At 41.1% G+C, this 17,822-nt stretch overlaps 1 protein-coding gene across 20 annotated transcripts in view; it reads right to left on the bottom strand.

The window, feature by feature from the left end:
• Positions 1 to 17,822, bottom strand: part of DLG2 (discs large MAGUK scaffold protein 2) — a 2,352,634-nt gene that overhangs the window by 1,198,375 nt on the left and 1,136,437 nt on the right. For 19 of the 20 annotated variants that reach the window (XM_045165939.1, XM_045165926.1, XM_045165927.1 and 16 more), the window contains one exon: positions 6,719 to 6,880. In XM_045165939.1, the coding sequence (XP_045021874.1) occupies positions 6,719 to 6,880 (162 nt within the window). The remainder of the gene's footprint in view (positions 1 to 6,718; positions 6,881 to 17,822) is intronic. The other variant, XM_045165929.1, reaches the window with a different exon arrangement.

Here is a 17,822-nt window from a genome sequence, read left to right as displayed (position 1 = left end):
GCCAATGACAAATAATTAATTTAACAAGTATTTGTTGAAGGTCTGAGACTATAATAATGAATAAAACCAACACAGATTGACCTTGAAGGCATTCGTATAATGATGATAATATTGACGGTAAATTTATTAAAACAAAACTAATACTTATAAATAACCATAGAATTAAAATAATTGGTTGAATTTCTGATCAAACAAATACGGTAATGTGAAACAGCATAGAGTAGTTTTATTCATTTATTGATCAATGTTTGAATCTGTAACTTGAACAATGCTCATTTCTGAAAATTGTAAGATAGTTTATGAAATCCAACACATATAGAATGAACATTATAAAAGACGAATAACCAAATAAAAAGGACAGAAACAGATCTTGCCATGTCCTGGGAAGGATAAAGCATGAGGGTTGTGGTGTGGATGGATGTACTTGGGTTTTTCGATGACCCACACACCTGCCATGAGGACTGTTTCTCAATGCAGAAAACTCTCCAGTTGCTCAAAATGCAGTGTGTCTGTCTTGCTGAGAAACAGATTTTTACAATCTCAAGAGATTCTTCAAAAGGGAACTAGCCCCAAATAATGAGCTCTTGTCTTGGGAGAGGAACATAGTCCTTTGGGAGTTTACTACTGGGTAGATGGAAATATTTTAAAGATAGAACCTATTTCCCTTCTCTTTTCTCATCATTTTCCCATCTATTAACACTCTTCCCTGTTCTCATTTAGGAAAGTAAGTTTCTTAACAAATTCACTTATATTTTGTATCTGCTTAACTTTTAAGAATAAGGCTCATTATTAGTGTATAGGAATGCAAGGGATTTCTGTGTGTTGATTTTATATCCTGCAACTTTACTATAGTCATTGATTAGTTCTAGTAATTTTCTGGTGAAGTCTTTAGGGTTTTCTATGTAGAGGATCATGTCATCTGCAAACAGTGAGAGCTTTACTTCTTCTTTTCCAATTTGGATTCCTTTTATTTCTTTTTCTGCTCTGATTGCTAATTAACCTTAAAAGCTTCTGCACATCAAAGGAAACTATTAGCAAGGTGAAAAGACAGCCTTCAGAATGGGAGAAGATAATAGCAAATGAAGCAACTGACAAACAACTAATCTCAAAAATATACAAGCAACTCCTACAGCTCAACTCCAGAAAAATAAATGACCCAATCAAAAAATGGGCCAAAGAACTAAATAGACATTTCTCCAAAGAAGACATACAGATGGCTAACAAACACATGAAAAGATGCTCAACATCACTCATTATCAGAGAAATGCAAATCAAAACCACTATGAGGTACCATTTCACACCAGTCAGAATGGCTGCGATCCAAAAGTCTACAAGCAATAAATGCTGGAGAGGGTGTGGAGAAAAGGGAACCCTCTTACACTGTTGGTGGGAATGCAAACTAGTACAGCCACTATGGAGAACAGTATGGAGATTCCTTAAAAAAACTGGAAATAGAACTGCCTTATGATCCAGCAATCCCACTGCTGGGCATACACACTGAGGAAACCAGAAGGGAAAGAGACATGTGTACCCCAATGTTCATCGCAGCACTGTTTATAATAGCCAGGACATGGAAGCAACCTAGATGTCCATCAGCAGATGAATGGATAAGAAAGCAGTGGTACATATACACAATGGAGTATTACTCAGCCATTAAAAAGAATACATTTGAATCAGTTCTAATGAGGTGGATGAAACTGGAGCCTATTATACGGAGTGAAGTAAGCCAGAAAGAAAAACACCAATACAGTATACTAACGCATATATATGGAATTTAGAAAGATGGTAACAATAACCCTGTGTACGAATCAGCAAAAGAGACACAGATGTATAGAACAGTCTTATGGACTCTGAGAGAGAGGGAGAGGGTGGGAAGATTTGGGAGAATGGCATTGAAACATGTAAAATATCATGTATGAAACGAGTTGCCAGTCCAGGTTCGATGCACGATACTGGATGCTTGGGGCTGGTGCACTGGGATGACCCAGAGGGATGGAATGGGGAGGGAGGAGGGAGGAGGGTTCAGGATGGGGAACACATGTATGCCTGTGGCAGATTCATTTTGATATTTGGCAAAACTAATACAATTATGTAAAGTTTAAAGATAAAATAAAATTAAAAAAAAAAAGAATAAGGCTATGTGGGGAAAAAAAAAGACTTTCAAATTTTACACACTTAGAGCCAATGAAAGACAATTTGCCCCTAAGATCTCTTTAAAAATAGCAGAACAGTTTAGGGGAGGAGTGATAACGAATACAGATTTTGGAACCAGAAAGATCTGAGACACCAATGAGGACATTCCTATTCACTAGTTCTATGACTGAAAGGGAACTTTGGAATTTTAAAATCAGGTACACTGCCTCACTGAGGTCAAATGAGACAAATAAAATACATGATTATAAGATATTTGCCACGGTAGCAGATTGATGATAACAAACAAAGTCAAAAGCAACGTTTTGTTGTGTTTACTATGTGCCAGCCACTTATTAAGCAATTTACATGTGTCATTTTATTTAATTAGTATAAACGTCCTATGAGATAAATATTATTATTCCCTTCATTTTACAGAGGAAGAACCTGAGATAGAGAGCTAACAGATACTCTGTAAAGAGTACTCTGATAGACGCCTGGGGTCTCACAGTACCTAAGATTCAGGAATTTGAATTCCTATTGCAGAGTAAGGATGAGCAATACATAATTAGAACTCAGATTCCCTTGGAAAGCAACAGGCATATTTAAAAATCACAATTTACTGCCTTTTGTGTCCCCATCACCTATTATGATACCCATAGTAGACACTCAATTACTATTTAATGAGCTTATCTAAACTGAAAAGAAAATGCTCACACTTAATTATAGGCCAGTTTCTTTCCTGGAGGATTCTAAGGTAGCATCTGAAGAGAACACATCCCCATCTGGAGGCCAAGAAAACAAATTCCATCCAATTCACTGCTAAATTGCATTTCTCCTTCCAACCCCATACTTCACACTGGCTGAGGTGCTCTAATGAAAACAGGCTAAGCAATCCATCTATCCGCCAAGCAGCGGGGTGCTCCAAAGGCAGATGAATCTTAGAACAGAGGTTTCAGGCGCTACGTGGCAATGGGAGAAAAGACTGTCAAAGCTGCAGCAGGCAGATTACTCAGCTAACCATTGGGAGCCCACTAAACATGACATTTAAACTGTTCTCCAGCAATCTCACACTCTGTTCAGGCATGCCATATGTAAATTCCTAATTAATACTAGAGAACCACATTGCTGTCTATTTTTTTAAAGACTCATTTTGATTATAATATTTTGATACTATTTTTATTGAAAAATAAATCTTTTTTAGGATTTATTTAAGGTTTATTTTGACCATTTTTAAACTCTTTACTGAAATCATCAGAACACTGTTTCTGTTTTATGTTTTGGTTTTTTGGTCACGAGGCACGTGGGATCTTAGTTCCCCGACCAGGGACCGAACCTGCAATCCCTGCATGGAAGGTGGAGTCTTAACCACTGGACCACCAGGGAAGTCCCCACACTGTCTTCTAAGTAGGATTCAGGGGGAGGTATCTCATTGTGTGTTTTGTCTCCTCACTTTTCCCCCTTTTAGTGCTTGACCCAAGAGCACCAGATGGATCAAAGAAGAAACAAGGTTGAAACTGTGCCAGGTCTAATGGAGAATTTGTACCCTCTTAGTACATCTCTGGCTCTAATAGGCTTCCTTTATGAGAAAATAACACATTAGATTTTAATCAGGGCAGGTTTCCCAAACACTTGAACTGTGATAATATAATAACCTCTTAATGACTTGATCAGGAAATGTGTTTTTGGTGACTATAAAAGTACATGTGCTTGAGTCTGATCATGCAGGGCCATGCTGGGGCCAGCTCGTCCTGTCTCATGAAAACCTCATGCGCCAATCTTTGTGAGTGCATTCAGCAGCTTCAGGTTGGTAACCTGAAATCAGCCACGATGGCAGTGTATACACCGTGACATTGGCAAACGCAACACATTGGGCTGTTTTCTTTTCTGGAAAAATTGTGCATTTATTTCTATCACTGTTGCCAATAGAAGGAAGGTACACAGACTCTTCATTAAGACAATCTAATAGTATATCTTGTTCAGCACAAACAACACTCTAGAGGGTCATGATGGAAACCTCCTGGCCCCAAAATAGCTAACTGGTAGGCTGGGTGCAGAAGCCTGGATGAGGTCACCTTTCCATTCTCTTTACAATACACTGGGGGGGCCACACTGCTTAGCTGGTCATTCCAAAAAGGAAAAAAAAGCCTATTCTAACCTTGATGTTTCATATCAGAGGTTTATTATTCACAGGTGGCTACTTTTAAAACTGATGTGAGAAATCTTCAGCAAAAGACATCACTAAAGTAAAACCATGAACACAAGAAAAATAAATAAAGAACATAGTAAGAAAAAAGATAGAAGGGAGCAACTGAAACAAAATAAAACTGAAGAAAACAACCAAAGTGGAAAACATTGAACTCTGAGATTCCTGGAGTCAAGAGATAAAGGGGAGAGAGGAAAGATCCCTTTTTATCTGAGAGATGATCTTCAGCAAAAAAATAAGTTGCCTTCAACTTGAATAGACATTTTCCAAATGAGGCATGAAGCACCATTACACATGGTATAATCCCCCAAACTGCAGATGTTCAGTAATTAGATTATCAAGTACATGCTAAATATGTAACATACAAAATGAAGATCTGATAGTCCTTTAATTATTTTGTTCATATATATATATATATATATATTTTTTTTTACTGTTGCCAGATTAGCTTTAGACTAGCCTCCATCATCCTTCTCATCTTAAAGCCATTGGGAACTCTGCTTTAGAGCTGATTAGAAAAGAACGTGGTAGGAAGAGGGAAAAGGCAAGCTGGGAGGACTGAAAGGAGGGGAGGCTTCATGGAGGGTCTTACAGGGATTCTTTCATCCAGTTAGAAAAACATCTGAAGTGCAACTCCTCTCTGCGCAGTCCAGTCTCCCAGCTTTGCCCTTTCTCAGTTTACACTGGTCAGTACTGATTCAGGATGAGCAATTTTTTTTTTTTTTTTTGCAAAGATGAAAGATGCTTAAAGCAGGAAGGGATTCATCTGACCCTGGAGTGAAATCACTGATTTCTACAGTTAGACCAAACCCTTAGAGACAACTTTGTGCATTCTCCTGCTGAAGAAGGAGTCCTTTCCTCTGTATCACCTCTAGGTCATCAGACAAGCCTGGAAGGTTTCTGCTGCTGCTGCTAAGTCGCTTCAGTCGTATCCGACTCTGTGCGACCCCATAGACGGCAGCCCACCAGGCTCCACTGTCCCTGGGATTCTCCAGGCAAGAACACTGGAGTGGTAGGGACAGGCAACTCCTAATTTACAAAACAGCATTTTTGGAGGTAGCACTAGTTGACAAGTTGTGGTCTTATAATGATCCCAAATATACATTCCTATTAATTATACACAGTGGTTGTGCTTACACCCACCGATATCATGATTCCTACATGACAGCCCTAAGTATGAGAAGGTAAATCTCTGTTCCCTATGCTTTTATCTCCTCTTCTCCTGGCTGACCATGCCTATTCCCATCCATCAGTGATTTCCAAAGAAAATTCCTTGGAAAAGAGTTCTTTTCTTTCTGGGAAGAAATGAACAATGAGTTTCAACAGCAAAATATTAAATATTGACTGGAATGTGATAATTAGCCCAATATTCTAATGTGTGGTAACCAGAACTAGTTCATTTAATAATGCAGGTTTAGGCTGCCAAGGTACTTAAAATATACCAAATTTTGGAACTATATTAAACATAATATAGCCTTTCTCTGATGTTTTGGAAGGTATAATAAGATCCCAGAAGGCATCAGGGAAACTTTCATGGCTACATTTTTTACTGCAAGCAGCTGTATGAAAGTGCCAGTGAAGTGAGCGTTCTAGCTCACAAAATAAAAAGTCTTTAGCAATATCAAGGGGCTATGTGATAGTTTTTTTTGTTTGTTTTGTTTTACATTTAAGTTCGCTCCCATTACATCATTGATTCTAGTTCCATTTTCCCTTTAATTGACTTTAATCAACATTTATAAGCTTTTACCCAAGACACAAAATCCCATAGCATCAGCAAAGCTAATGACCCAGTAAACTGTAACCAAGGAACACAGAAATTTCTTAACTCTCATTTCATTGTCCCTTCCTGTCAAAATAGCACTTACCAAAAAATTGGTTTAAATCTAAGAAAAAAAAAAATGTAGAAAGCATCAGAAAAGTATGACACCAAATAGAAAGAATTATAAAATAGAGCTGTTGATGAACCAACTCACAGATTCTTTTTTAGTCTGTAAGGTAAGGCAATTACTAGGTGTCATCATGTTATAGTTATCTGGAGCCAAGCAAATAGAGGGAGAAATACAATTTGAACGAAATCTTGATGTCCTTGTGGGCTCTGTAAATACACGGATCCGTGTATCTTCCCATTCAGTTTGTCAGTGTTTGGTCTCTCCTTAGCCCATTTGCAGAAACTAAAAGGATTTTCCAGACACTTAAACAAATAACAGTAAGAGTAACTGTCCTATGTCAGGAATTCCAGGTAAACCTCCAAACCATAGAAAGACCCTTTGGCAACCATGTCCCACCGTAGTATTTTAAAAGAGTCCCACTTAAGCCAGCAGACACCTCCCTTAGCAATGCATACCATCCCCTGCCACCAAGTCTAAGAGCAATAGAACTGACCTTCAGAGGAGAGATGTGAGACTGCAGGACGTATCCATGGACATTTTCTATCTGAGACAGGTTCTTTTCTGACACGTGCACCAGTTCAGGGCCTCTCACTTCGTGGGTCAGTCGAGGTAAGGAATGATCGTGTGGAGCGTCCTCATCTTGATAGCGATACTTCTAGGAGAAAAGACAAAGAAAAAAAGCATGAGTGTTTGCAAAAGGTACCGTTCTGAACTTCACGTTCTCACTTCATGCACAGGGCACAGTGCTCACCTATGGCTGACATCACCCAACAGACCTTGCTGCAGCCCCTTTGGGTAGGCACCACAAACTAGGTCAACAGCAAGCCACATCGAACCAACCATCAATGCCAAGCAATGCTGATGACTGGTCTTTGCCTTTAATGTACTATTCTCTGTTTATAAAACATAGAAGCGTGATAACAAATGACACTGAGACAATTTACCTAAGCAGGTGAGGAGGTATCCCTCCAAAGGATCAGAATAGCTAAATATGTGCTAAAAATTGTAGGCCATGGATGGAAAATTAAAAAAAAAAAAAGTGCAGAGCAAGAAGACAGAATTCTGATGCAGCCGGTCGGGGAATCTAATTTTGATTCCGAAAGCATGAAAGTTGTATGTTCTCTAGGAAATAAGGGAAAATTTCTGCCACCTGCATTGTTTGTATTGGCCTCCGAAGAAAGAATATTTTCTTCCTTTCATATCCAAGAAGGAGGAGCGTTGATTTGGGTTAGTTAGATTCTAGGACAAAGGTTCACAATTTCCAAAGATGGAGCTTTCGTTTAAAGAACTTAAAAATGAAGGCCAAAAAAAAAAAAAAAAAAATCTGCCTGTATTATATTGAGAGGATTCCCTGAAGGAAAACAGATAATTGTTCCTTCTCTCTTGGTCCCTTTTGCTCTTTGTCATCTTCTTTCCACATGCCTGTAATAGTAAGAGCATCCTCTGTCAACAGTAAGGCCCTCCTCTGGGTCTTCCAAGCACAGCAAAGGAAGCTGGCAGAGAGAGAAAAGGGCCAGGACAAGGCATGCTCTGTGGAGGGTAGACAGGGCCATGGGTCAGTCTCCATCTCCAGCCTTGGCCTGGGTGTCCCCTTCTTCTGTCTCTCTTTGCTTCTCACCCCATTTCCTTCAGACCTACCCCACTGTTAGAGTCTCACTGTTTCATGGCTATTAGTCTACTTGGGAGAGAAAAAAGGGAACACTCTATATCCCACATGCAACCAAGCTAAGAAAATGTTAGTTTGCCTTGTTTTTCCTTTGTTCCCTGTGAATGGCAAAGGGGTAATCAGGGGCAGAGGTCCAAATATTGATATAACACAACAGGTTTACCTGTAATGCCTACCATTTCCCGGTACCCCTTTATTATCATCACCAACAGCTACTATTATCATATCAAGTTACAAACAACACATTTTCTTACAAAATCATGCTTATGTTTCTCTCATTTTTAGGTGAAAAATATGATTTCTTAAACATCAGCTCTCCAGCTGACTCATAAACTGACAGTAACAAGAGGAACCACTAAAGGTTGGCAATTCAATCTCAAGTCCATTCTTACTCAGAAGTTGATCATCATTACTTTTATTTTCCAGGGAGGCTTTCCACAGTGTTCCCAGCTTAATATCAGTTTCAAAACAAAAATTACAGCTGACAATATCATGAAGCAGTTTGCAGAGGACTCTCATTTATTTCTTTCATTCCAATTCTTCTTATCTGTGATGCTCCATTTTACTTATGAGAGAACTGACATTTAGAGAGGTTAAGAGACTTGTCCAGGACCCCCTACATACTGGTCATGAGAGCCAGGATCCTGTCCAGATAATCGGAATCTGAATCCTCTTTCTACTCTCATAAAGCTCCCCCGGCCCCCATTCCCAAAAGGAGATGAAATCCAAGCCTACAGCAGTTTGGTTAAAAAAAAAAAAAAGCACTTTATGGAGGACAGACAACAAAATGAGGGTAGAACATTCCTGTGCATTACAAAATACCATACTTTTATTTTCTTAACTCTACAAATAATTTGGGAAGGCCATCTGACTTAGAAACATGAATCAAGCTTAATATTCATTCTGGATCAGTTATGTGGTGTTTGCTAGAAGTGGAATAATGTCATACACATGCCCAGTTTAGTGTCTCTGGCTTTCAGCCTACAGCCCCTCCACCACTCCTGCCCCCTCTTCAGTTCTCTCTCTGGGAGGCACTGCCATCTCTGCGATCCCCCGAGCCAGAAAAGTAGGAGTCAGTGAGTCTCCATCCTCTCTTTCACCCCCTGCCATCTGCCAGTTCAATAAATCACTGAGTCTACCTCATTACTGTCTGATAGCTCTTGAGCCTACTCGGTCCTCATCTCCCACCACCTCCGTGAACCACTGCCCACGTTCGGGTTTGCAGCTCTCAGCTGGACCACAGCACCAGCCTCTGGACTGGACAGACTGCTGCTGAGGTTGCCCCTTCCCATACATCCTGGCCAACAGGGGTCCCCAACCCTCGGGCCACGAACAAATAGCAGTCTTATGGACTGTTGAAAACGGGGTCGCACAACAGAAGTGAGCGGCCGGCGAGCACGTGAAGCGTCATCTGTGTTTGCAGCTGCCCCCCATCGCTTGTATTACTGCCTGAGCGCCGCCTCCTGCCAGATCAGCGGCAGGATAATCAGGTCATGTGCTTGAATCATCCTGAAACCATCCCCGCCCCACCCCAGCCCAGCGAAAAAATGTCTTCCACAAAACTGGTCCCTGTGCCAAAATGGTTGAGGATGGCTGCTGTACATATGACAAGGGGCTGGCTTTCTGAATCTCACAGTGACAGAGTCTTTCTCTTTAAAACACTTTAGTGGCTCCCACTGACCACGTGACAGAGCTCAAGCTTCCTTTCGTCCTGATAAGTGGCCCCCAACACCACTACATGAGCTGAGTCCCTACTAGTGCTGAACTCCTGTATCTCACCGCTCTTACCACAAGACTATGGAATAAACATAAACACATCATTACCTCCAATTTTAAAGGATTATTTAAAAAATTGTTAAATACACATAAAATTTGCCATCTGAACTGTTTTAAGCATATGAAAGTGTGTTAGTTGCTCAGTTGTGTCTGACTCTGTGATCCCACAGACTGTAGCCATCCAGGCTCCTCTGTCAATTGAATTTTCCAGGCAAGAATACTGCAGTGGGTTGCCATTCCCTTCTCCAGGGGATCTTCTCGACTCAGGAATCCAACCCAGGTCTCCTGCATTGCAGGCAGATTCTCTATCATCTGAGCCACTAGGGAAGCCCCTTTTATGTGTAAAGTTCAGTAATATTAAGTTTATTCACACTGACGTGCAACCCATCTTCAGATATCATCTTGCAAAACTGAAACTCGTTACTCATTAAACAACTCAGTATTTTCTCACCTACAGCCACTGCCAACCCCCATTCTACTTTCTGTTTATATAAATTTGGCTATTCTATGAATTTGACAATTCCACCTTGTATCAGTGGAATCACATGATGTTTGCTTCTCATGACGGGCTTACTTCTTAATGCCTTCAAGTGTCCTCCATATTGTAGCATGTGACAGGATTTCCTTCTTTTTAAGGCTGAATAATATCCCATTGTATGTATACACCACATTTTGTTTCTTCATCCATCTGTAGATGAGCTGCTGGTTGCTTCAACCTCTTGGCTATTGAGGGTAAAGCTGTTATGAACATGCATTTACAAAAACATGTTTGGAACTATGCTTTCAATTATTTTGGAGGGATACCCAGAAGTGGAATTGCTAGATCATATGGCAATTCCATTTTTAGTTTTGTGAGGAATTTTTTAAGCTTTAAAAACTTTAACATATGTAAAGCCATATTCATGTCACTCATCACAGCCAGGACGTGCTTGTGTTCTACAACCTAAATATCCAAGAACACCAAAAGTAAAACTTTGCAAAGTTAAACTGATTATAGAAGCTCCTCAAAGATTCTTGCAGTAAGATTCAGCTGGTATAGAGAAAGATTTCATTCATAAAAATATACATCTCACTGAATTGTTTGGCAGAATAAATCAGGACACAGATAATAAACTTGGTTAAATTTACATGGTACTGTAAATAACTTATTTAATTATTTTCATAAAATTAAGACCCAATTTGAAGAGTGAACAGGCTTAAATTAGACTGTAAACTCAATCTTGATGCTCAATTAATGCTTTATTAGTAAAAATTGTTCATCTTAACATTCATTGATCCTCTGGACTCAATCTTGACATTACCTTTTCTCAGAAGCTTTCATGAAACACAAATCTGAGGTTTTGTGGGTGTTCCCATAGCTGCCTATACTCCCCAAATCACAGCTTTTATCATGCTATATGATTGTGTATGTTTGGAGTTTTTACATTGCACTATAAGGTTCTGCAAGAACAGGGGCCATTTGGGTGTAGTTTACCCCCATATCTGCAGTCCTTTAACCAAATGCCTGGCACATATGCTCAATAACTATTTATTGAATAAAGTTATGACTGACAATTAAACAAATTGATGAGTTGGGTATAACCTACTCAAGCTACCAAGTAATTCTGGCTCCTGAATGCAACCTCTTTCATTGTGAAACATTGTCAACTCGGGCTTAAGCAAAAACAGACCACATCATTGGACTGACACAATCTTAAAGGATATCAGATTCTTAAGAATTATATATCTCTCACCACATCTTTCCTTTCAGTTATATATGCTAAGAACCCAAACTGAATGTGAACCAGTTCTTTACCTTGAGAAGGCCACAAATTACTGAGTATATAATACATATGTACAGCTAAGTCACATGCACAGTGATAACCATATTACTGACTGTAAACTGAGTTTTGTGTAAACAACTGTATTACTGAGTAAAAACTGAGTTTTACTGAGTGTAAACAGAGAAATAGGTAATCAACAGCTCTGAGGCGTTCCAGATTGAAAGAGGATCTAGAATGATAATAGAAACTTCTGCTTTATTGACTATGCCAAAGCCTTTGACTGTGTGGGTCATAACAAACTGGAAAATTCTTGAAAGGGATGGGAATACCAGTCCACCTTACCTGCCGCCTGAAAAACCTGTATGCAGGTCAAGAAGCAACAGTAAGAACTGGACATGGAAAAATAGACTGGTTCTACATCGGGAAAGGAGTACAACAAGGCTGTATATTGTCACCCTGCTTATTTAACTTATATGCAGAGTACATCATGAGAAATGCCAGGCTGTATAAAGCACAAGCTGGAATCAAGATTGCTGGGAGAAATATCAATAACCTCAGATATGCAGATGACACCACCCTTATGGCAGAAAGTAAAGAAGAACTAAAGATCCTCTTGATGAAAGTGAAAGAGGAGAGTGAAAAAGTTGGCTTGAGGCTCAACATTCAGAACACTAAGACCATGGGATCTGATCTCATCACTTCATGGCAATAGATAGGGAAACAGGGGAAACAGTGAGAGACTATTTTCTTGGGCTCCAAAATCACTGCATGTGGTGACTGTAGCCATGAAATTAAAAGCAACTTGCTCCTTGGAAGAAAAGCTTTGACTAACCTACACAGCATATTAAAAAGCAGAGACGCTACTTTGCCGACAAAGGTCCGTCTAGTCAAAGCTATGGTTTTTCCAGCAGCCATGTATGGATGTGACAATTGGACTATAAAGAAAGCTGAGAATTGAGGACCGATTCTTTTCAATTGTGGTGTTACAGAAGACTCTTGAGAGTTCCTTGGATTGTAAGGAGATCCAACCAGTCAATCCTGAAGGAAATCAACCCTGAATATTCATTGGAAGCACTGATGCTAAAGCAGAAACTCCAATACTTTGGCCACCTGATGCAGAGACGACTCACTGGAAAAGACCCTGATGCTGAGAAAGATTGAGGACAGGAGGATAAGGGAGCATCAGAGGATGAGATGCTTGGGTGGCATCACCAACTCAGTGGACATGAATTTGAGAAAACTCTGGGAGATAGTGCAGGACAGGGAAGCCTGGCGTGCTGCAGTCCATGGGGTCGCAAAGAGTCAGACACGATTTAGTGACTGAACAACAAGAGACCTAAACAATACTCCTCTTGGTACCAGACAAGTGGTCCTCCTCCTTTATTTTTCCAGTTTTCTCCAAGAGATGACTAAGCAAAAGATGACAAGAACCAGTAAGAGGTGCCATGTTTAACTCAAACACTAGCCTCCAGAGGAATCCTTCTGATATGATTTGGAAGAATCTCTCTGCTTAGATTTAACTTCAGCTGTACCAAAAAAAAAAAGGTTTTTCTGTACTACTAAGACTACTATTAATATTAACATTATTAACAAAAATACTAATTCTAACATGAATGGTAATATTAAAACCATTAATAATAATTCACCTACAATGCAGGAGACCTGGGTTCAATCCCTGGGATGGGAAGATACCCTAGAGAAGGGAAAGGCTACCCACTCTAGTACTCTGGCCTGGAGAATTCCATGGACTACACAGTCCATGGTGTCAAAAAGAATCAGACATGACTGAGCAACTTCCATTTTCATGTTTCAGGAACTATGCTAAATGCTTTACACACATCATTACATCTGGGGGATTGGTGTTACAATTTCCATCCCCTCAGGCTTGGTCAGATGGGCATTTTTTCCAAGCTTACATACCAAGCAAACCAGGATTCAAGCACAAGTCTGACTCTGGAGCTAGAGCACTTCACTTAAATATTCTTCTAAACTAATTAGGACTCCAAGATCTTAAGAGACTAATAATATCTTCAGGAAATATAACTATCAGGAAATCTTCAAGAGTCATCTGACAAGGGAGATAGATTAAACCATTCTGCAAGAGGTCAAATCCTGATTTAAGAACCGGCTCTATACAGATGAACTTATCAATATTTGCAAAGCAGAAATACAGACACAGACATAGAGAACAAACACATGGGCACCACAGGAGGAAAGGGGGTTGGGATGAATTGGGAGATTGGGGTTGACACATATACACTCTATGTATAAAACAGATAACTAATGAGAACCTGCTGTACAGCACAGTGGTTATGGCTGCTCAGTGCTCTGTCATGACTTAAATGGGAAGGAAATCCAAAAAAGAGTAGATACATGTACGCATATAGCTGATTCACTTTGCTGTACAGCAGAAATTAACACAGCACTATAAAGCAACTATATTCCAATAACAACAAAAAAATAAAAAGAATCAGTGCCAATGTTCTGGGCAACTCTGAGTCCTCTCTCATTCCAGGGCTTGTCTCTTAGTCATTGATGCCAGACTGGGCAACTTTGAGGGTTTCTGCATTTTCTTTAGAAGGAGGGTCACTGAGGAAGGCCTCTGCTTTGATGTACGTGCCTTCTTCTTTTCCTCCCCTCAGCTCAGCCCACTGGAGGGCCCTCTGGGACAACAGAACTTTTGTAAACCAATTCTATGTTCTCTCCTAGCTCCAATGGGAACCAGGCAGAAGTGCTCAGGCCAGAGAAGAATTTATGTTCTTCCCTAAAATAATTTATGTTCCCTGTTGTAGCTCATTTTGTCCCTCATTTCTGGAATCCCATGCCCTTCCCCATTCTGAAATTTAACTTCCACCCCTGGTTTCCTTCCTCAGGCAAATTTTTTCAGGTCCTAGATAATAAGACTGAATGTCATTCTCTTTCAGACACATACTCTGACCAACTGTTAAGGTTCAAAGGATGTCCTTTAGGCTCCCAGCCTCTTGATGAAAGTGAAAGAGGAGAGTGAAAAAGTTGGCCTGAGGCTCAACATTCAGAAAACTAAGATCATGGCACCTGGTCCCATCACTTCATGGCAAATAGATGGAGAAACAGTGGAAACAGTGACAGACTTCATTTTTGGGGGCTCCAAAATCAATGCAGATGGTGATTGCAGCCATGAAATTAAAAGACGCTTGCTCCTTGGAAGAAAAGTTATAACCAACCAATCTAGACAGCATATTAAAAAGCACAGACATTACTTTACCAACAAAGGTCCATCTAGTCAAAGCTATGGTTTTTCCAGTAGTCATGTATGGATGTGAGAGTTGGACTATAAAGAAAGCTGAGTGCCCAAGAATTGATGCTTTTGAACTGTGGTGTTGGAGAAGACTCTTGAGGGTCCCTTGGACTACAAGGAGATCCAACCAGTCCATCCAAAAGGAATCAGTCCTGAATATTCATAGGAAGGACTGATGCTGAAGCTGAAACTCCAATACTTTGGTCACCTGATGTGAAGAACTGAGTCCTTGGAAAAGATCCTGATGCTGGGAAAGATTGAAGGCAGGAGGAGAAGGGGACAACAGGGGATGAGATGGCTAGATGGCATCACAGAATCAATGGACATGAGTTTGAGTAAACTCTGGGAGTTGGTGATGGACAGGGAGGACAGGCATGCTGCAGTTCATGGGGTCTCAAAGAGTCGGAGAGGACTGAGCAACTAAACCGAACTGAACTGAGGGTTCTTCACACTTTCCTGCTATTAAATAACAGCTCTAAGGCAATGGCACTCCACTCCAGTACTCTTGCCTGGAAAATCCCATGGACAGAGGGCCTGGTGGGCTGTAGTCCATGGGGTCGCTAAGAGTCGGACACAACTGAGTGACTTCACTTTCACTTTTCACTTTCATGCATTGGAGAAGGAAATGGCAACCCACTCCAGTGTTCTTGCCTGGAGAATCCCAGGGATGGGGGAGCCTGGTGGGCTGCCATCTATGGGGTCGCACAGAGTCAGACATGACTGAAGCGACTTAGCAGCAGCAGCAAACCACAGTGACCTGTCTGTGTGTCTGTCTCTCCTACTAGCCCATGAGCACTTCTGAGCAGAGACGGAGTTGAGACAGGCCTGGGGCCTGGGACCCTCTGCTGCAGTTTTGCAAAGCTTGTACCTGGACTTACCTCTCCTCGAGCTACAATATACAAAGACTATATGGAACTAAAAACAACTGTGTGCATGGGACAAAAGATACAAAGACCAAAAAAAAAAAAAAACAACTGCCATTTCTGAAGAGCTAGGAGTCAAAAAACTGGGTGTCTGGGAAAAAAACAGGGTATTGTGTGTGCCCCTCTGCACTCAACTCCACAAAGGGGTGGGCCAACCATCTCAGCCACTGCCCCAGCTCAACCCCTGGACACATCCCTACCCTTATCACATGTAAGGAAGTAGCTTGCCCCTATCGAGGGAGCAAACAACCAAACCTTTTACTTGATTTTGCTCCTGTGCTTAGTCGCTCAGTCACGTCTGACTCTTGACCCCAGGGTCTATAGCTCACAAGGCTCCTCTGTTCATGGAATTTTCTGGAGTGGGTTGCCATTTCCTACTCCAGGAGATCTTCCCAACCCAGGGAATGAACTTGTTTCTCCTGCTTGGCAGGGGTTGGTTTTTACCATTGTGCCACCTGGGAAGCTGGCACAAGAGCCCTGAGAAAGCCTTGGCTGAACTTCTGGTCTGGCCTCTTGTCAATTTCTGTTGATTAGGGAAGGCCAAGAACCCTGTTCAGTATCAGAGTGATAGTCATCTCAATCTCCAGTGGACCATAGTAAGGCATATAGAAACTGATGAATGTGACATTAACTGAAGTAAGTAGACTTAAGTCATCTGAGCAATAATATGATCAACCTGATGAAACAGCCCTCCCAGCTGAATCATCATGCAATCATACTGGAACTCTTATTCTGCCACTGGGCCCTCCCACGTGGATGGCCACGACTGGATCAAATTCTGCTCACTGCATTCTGTTGAGGCCTGTGTGAGTCAGAACCATCCTGAGTTTCCCAGGATTCCAACGCAGGTTCCTGCAAGCATCTGGTCCATCCCTGGGAGGTTCTGCAAGGTTTGGAAGATGATGCTACATGGGCAAGGTGTATAATAGCTGAGGGAGAAGTCACAAATTTTTCAAGGCCTCATAAATAAAATCCTGAGTCTAGAGCTGTTTCTGCAATAAAAAGTGCTCTGCTTCCCCCTGGCTGCAGGAGCTGGCACTGTTCTGACGAGAGACAGAAACAAGTCAAATGCCATGAGAACCAGAATATGTTTGTGTGCTCTTGAAAGGGAAGTGTGTGAAAGTGCCTTTGTTGTTTGGTCACTCAAACATGCCCAACTCTTTGTGACCGCATGAACTGAAGCACACCAAGCTTCCCTATCCTTTACTATCTCCCAGAGACTGCTCAAACTCATGTCCGTTGAGCTGGTGATGCCATCCAACCATCTCATCCTCTGTCACCTCTTTCTCCTCCTGCCCTCAATCTTTCCCAGCATCAAGGTCTTTTCCAGTGAGTCGGCTCTTCACATTAGGGGCCAAAGTCCTGGAGCTTCAGCTTCAGCATCAGTCCTTCCAATGAATATTCAGGGATGACTCCTTTAGGAAGGACTAGTTGGATCTCCCTGCTGTCCAAGGGACTCTGGAGAGTCTTCTCCAACAGCACAAGTCAAAAGCATCAGTTCCTCAGCACTCAGTCTTCTTTAAGGTCCAACTCTAAGATAGTAAATGTTGTGTACTTTTCAAAGAGTATATACAAGTCGCCAGTCCAGGTTCGATGCATGATACTGGATGCTTGGGGCTGGTGCACTGGGACGACCTAGAAGGAGGGTATGGGGAGGGAGGAGGGAGGAGGGTTCAGGATGGGGAACATAGGTATACCTGTGGTGAATTCATTTCGATATTTGGCAAAACTAATACAATATTGTAAAGTTTAAAAATAAAATACAATTAAAAAAATAAAAAAAATAAAAAAAAAACAAAAAACAAAACAAAAAAAAACAAAGAGTGTTATACAAAGCATCCCATTTAAGACTGACAGCAACATTGCGAAGCAGGTATAAACTTAAGGCAAGATTACAGCTTCGTACACAAAGCCCGACATTTAGTAAATGCTCAAAACCTCTTGGCTTCTTGCCTTCTGTTAATATAGCAACAGATAGCATCCTTTGTGTCAAGACTTAACTCCCCCTGAGTAATCTATGGTTCTTTGAGGCCAGGAACTTCTGCCATCTGTCTTTGTCTCCTGCGGAGCCTCAGGCCAGAACAAGGGCCACATAGCGTGTGCTCAGTAGACCTGGCTGACTGCATACTGCCACTGGAAGAAGTCTCTCAGCTTTAAAAATGTGTAGAAGAGAAGCACTGATTTTCAGAGAA

This window comes from Bubalus bubalis, chromosome 5, assembly GCF_019923935.1.
Source record: "Bubalus bubalis isolate 160015118507 breed Murrah chromosome 5, NDDB_SH_1, whole genome shotgun sequence".
In the NCBI taxonomy this organism is placed as follows: domain Eukaryota; kingdom Metazoa; phylum Chordata; class Mammalia; order Artiodactyla; family Bovidae; genus Bubalus; species Bubalus bubalis.
The sequence above is the reverse complement of the archived record's forward strand: the minus strand, read 5'-3'. Positions and strand labels throughout refer to the sequence as shown.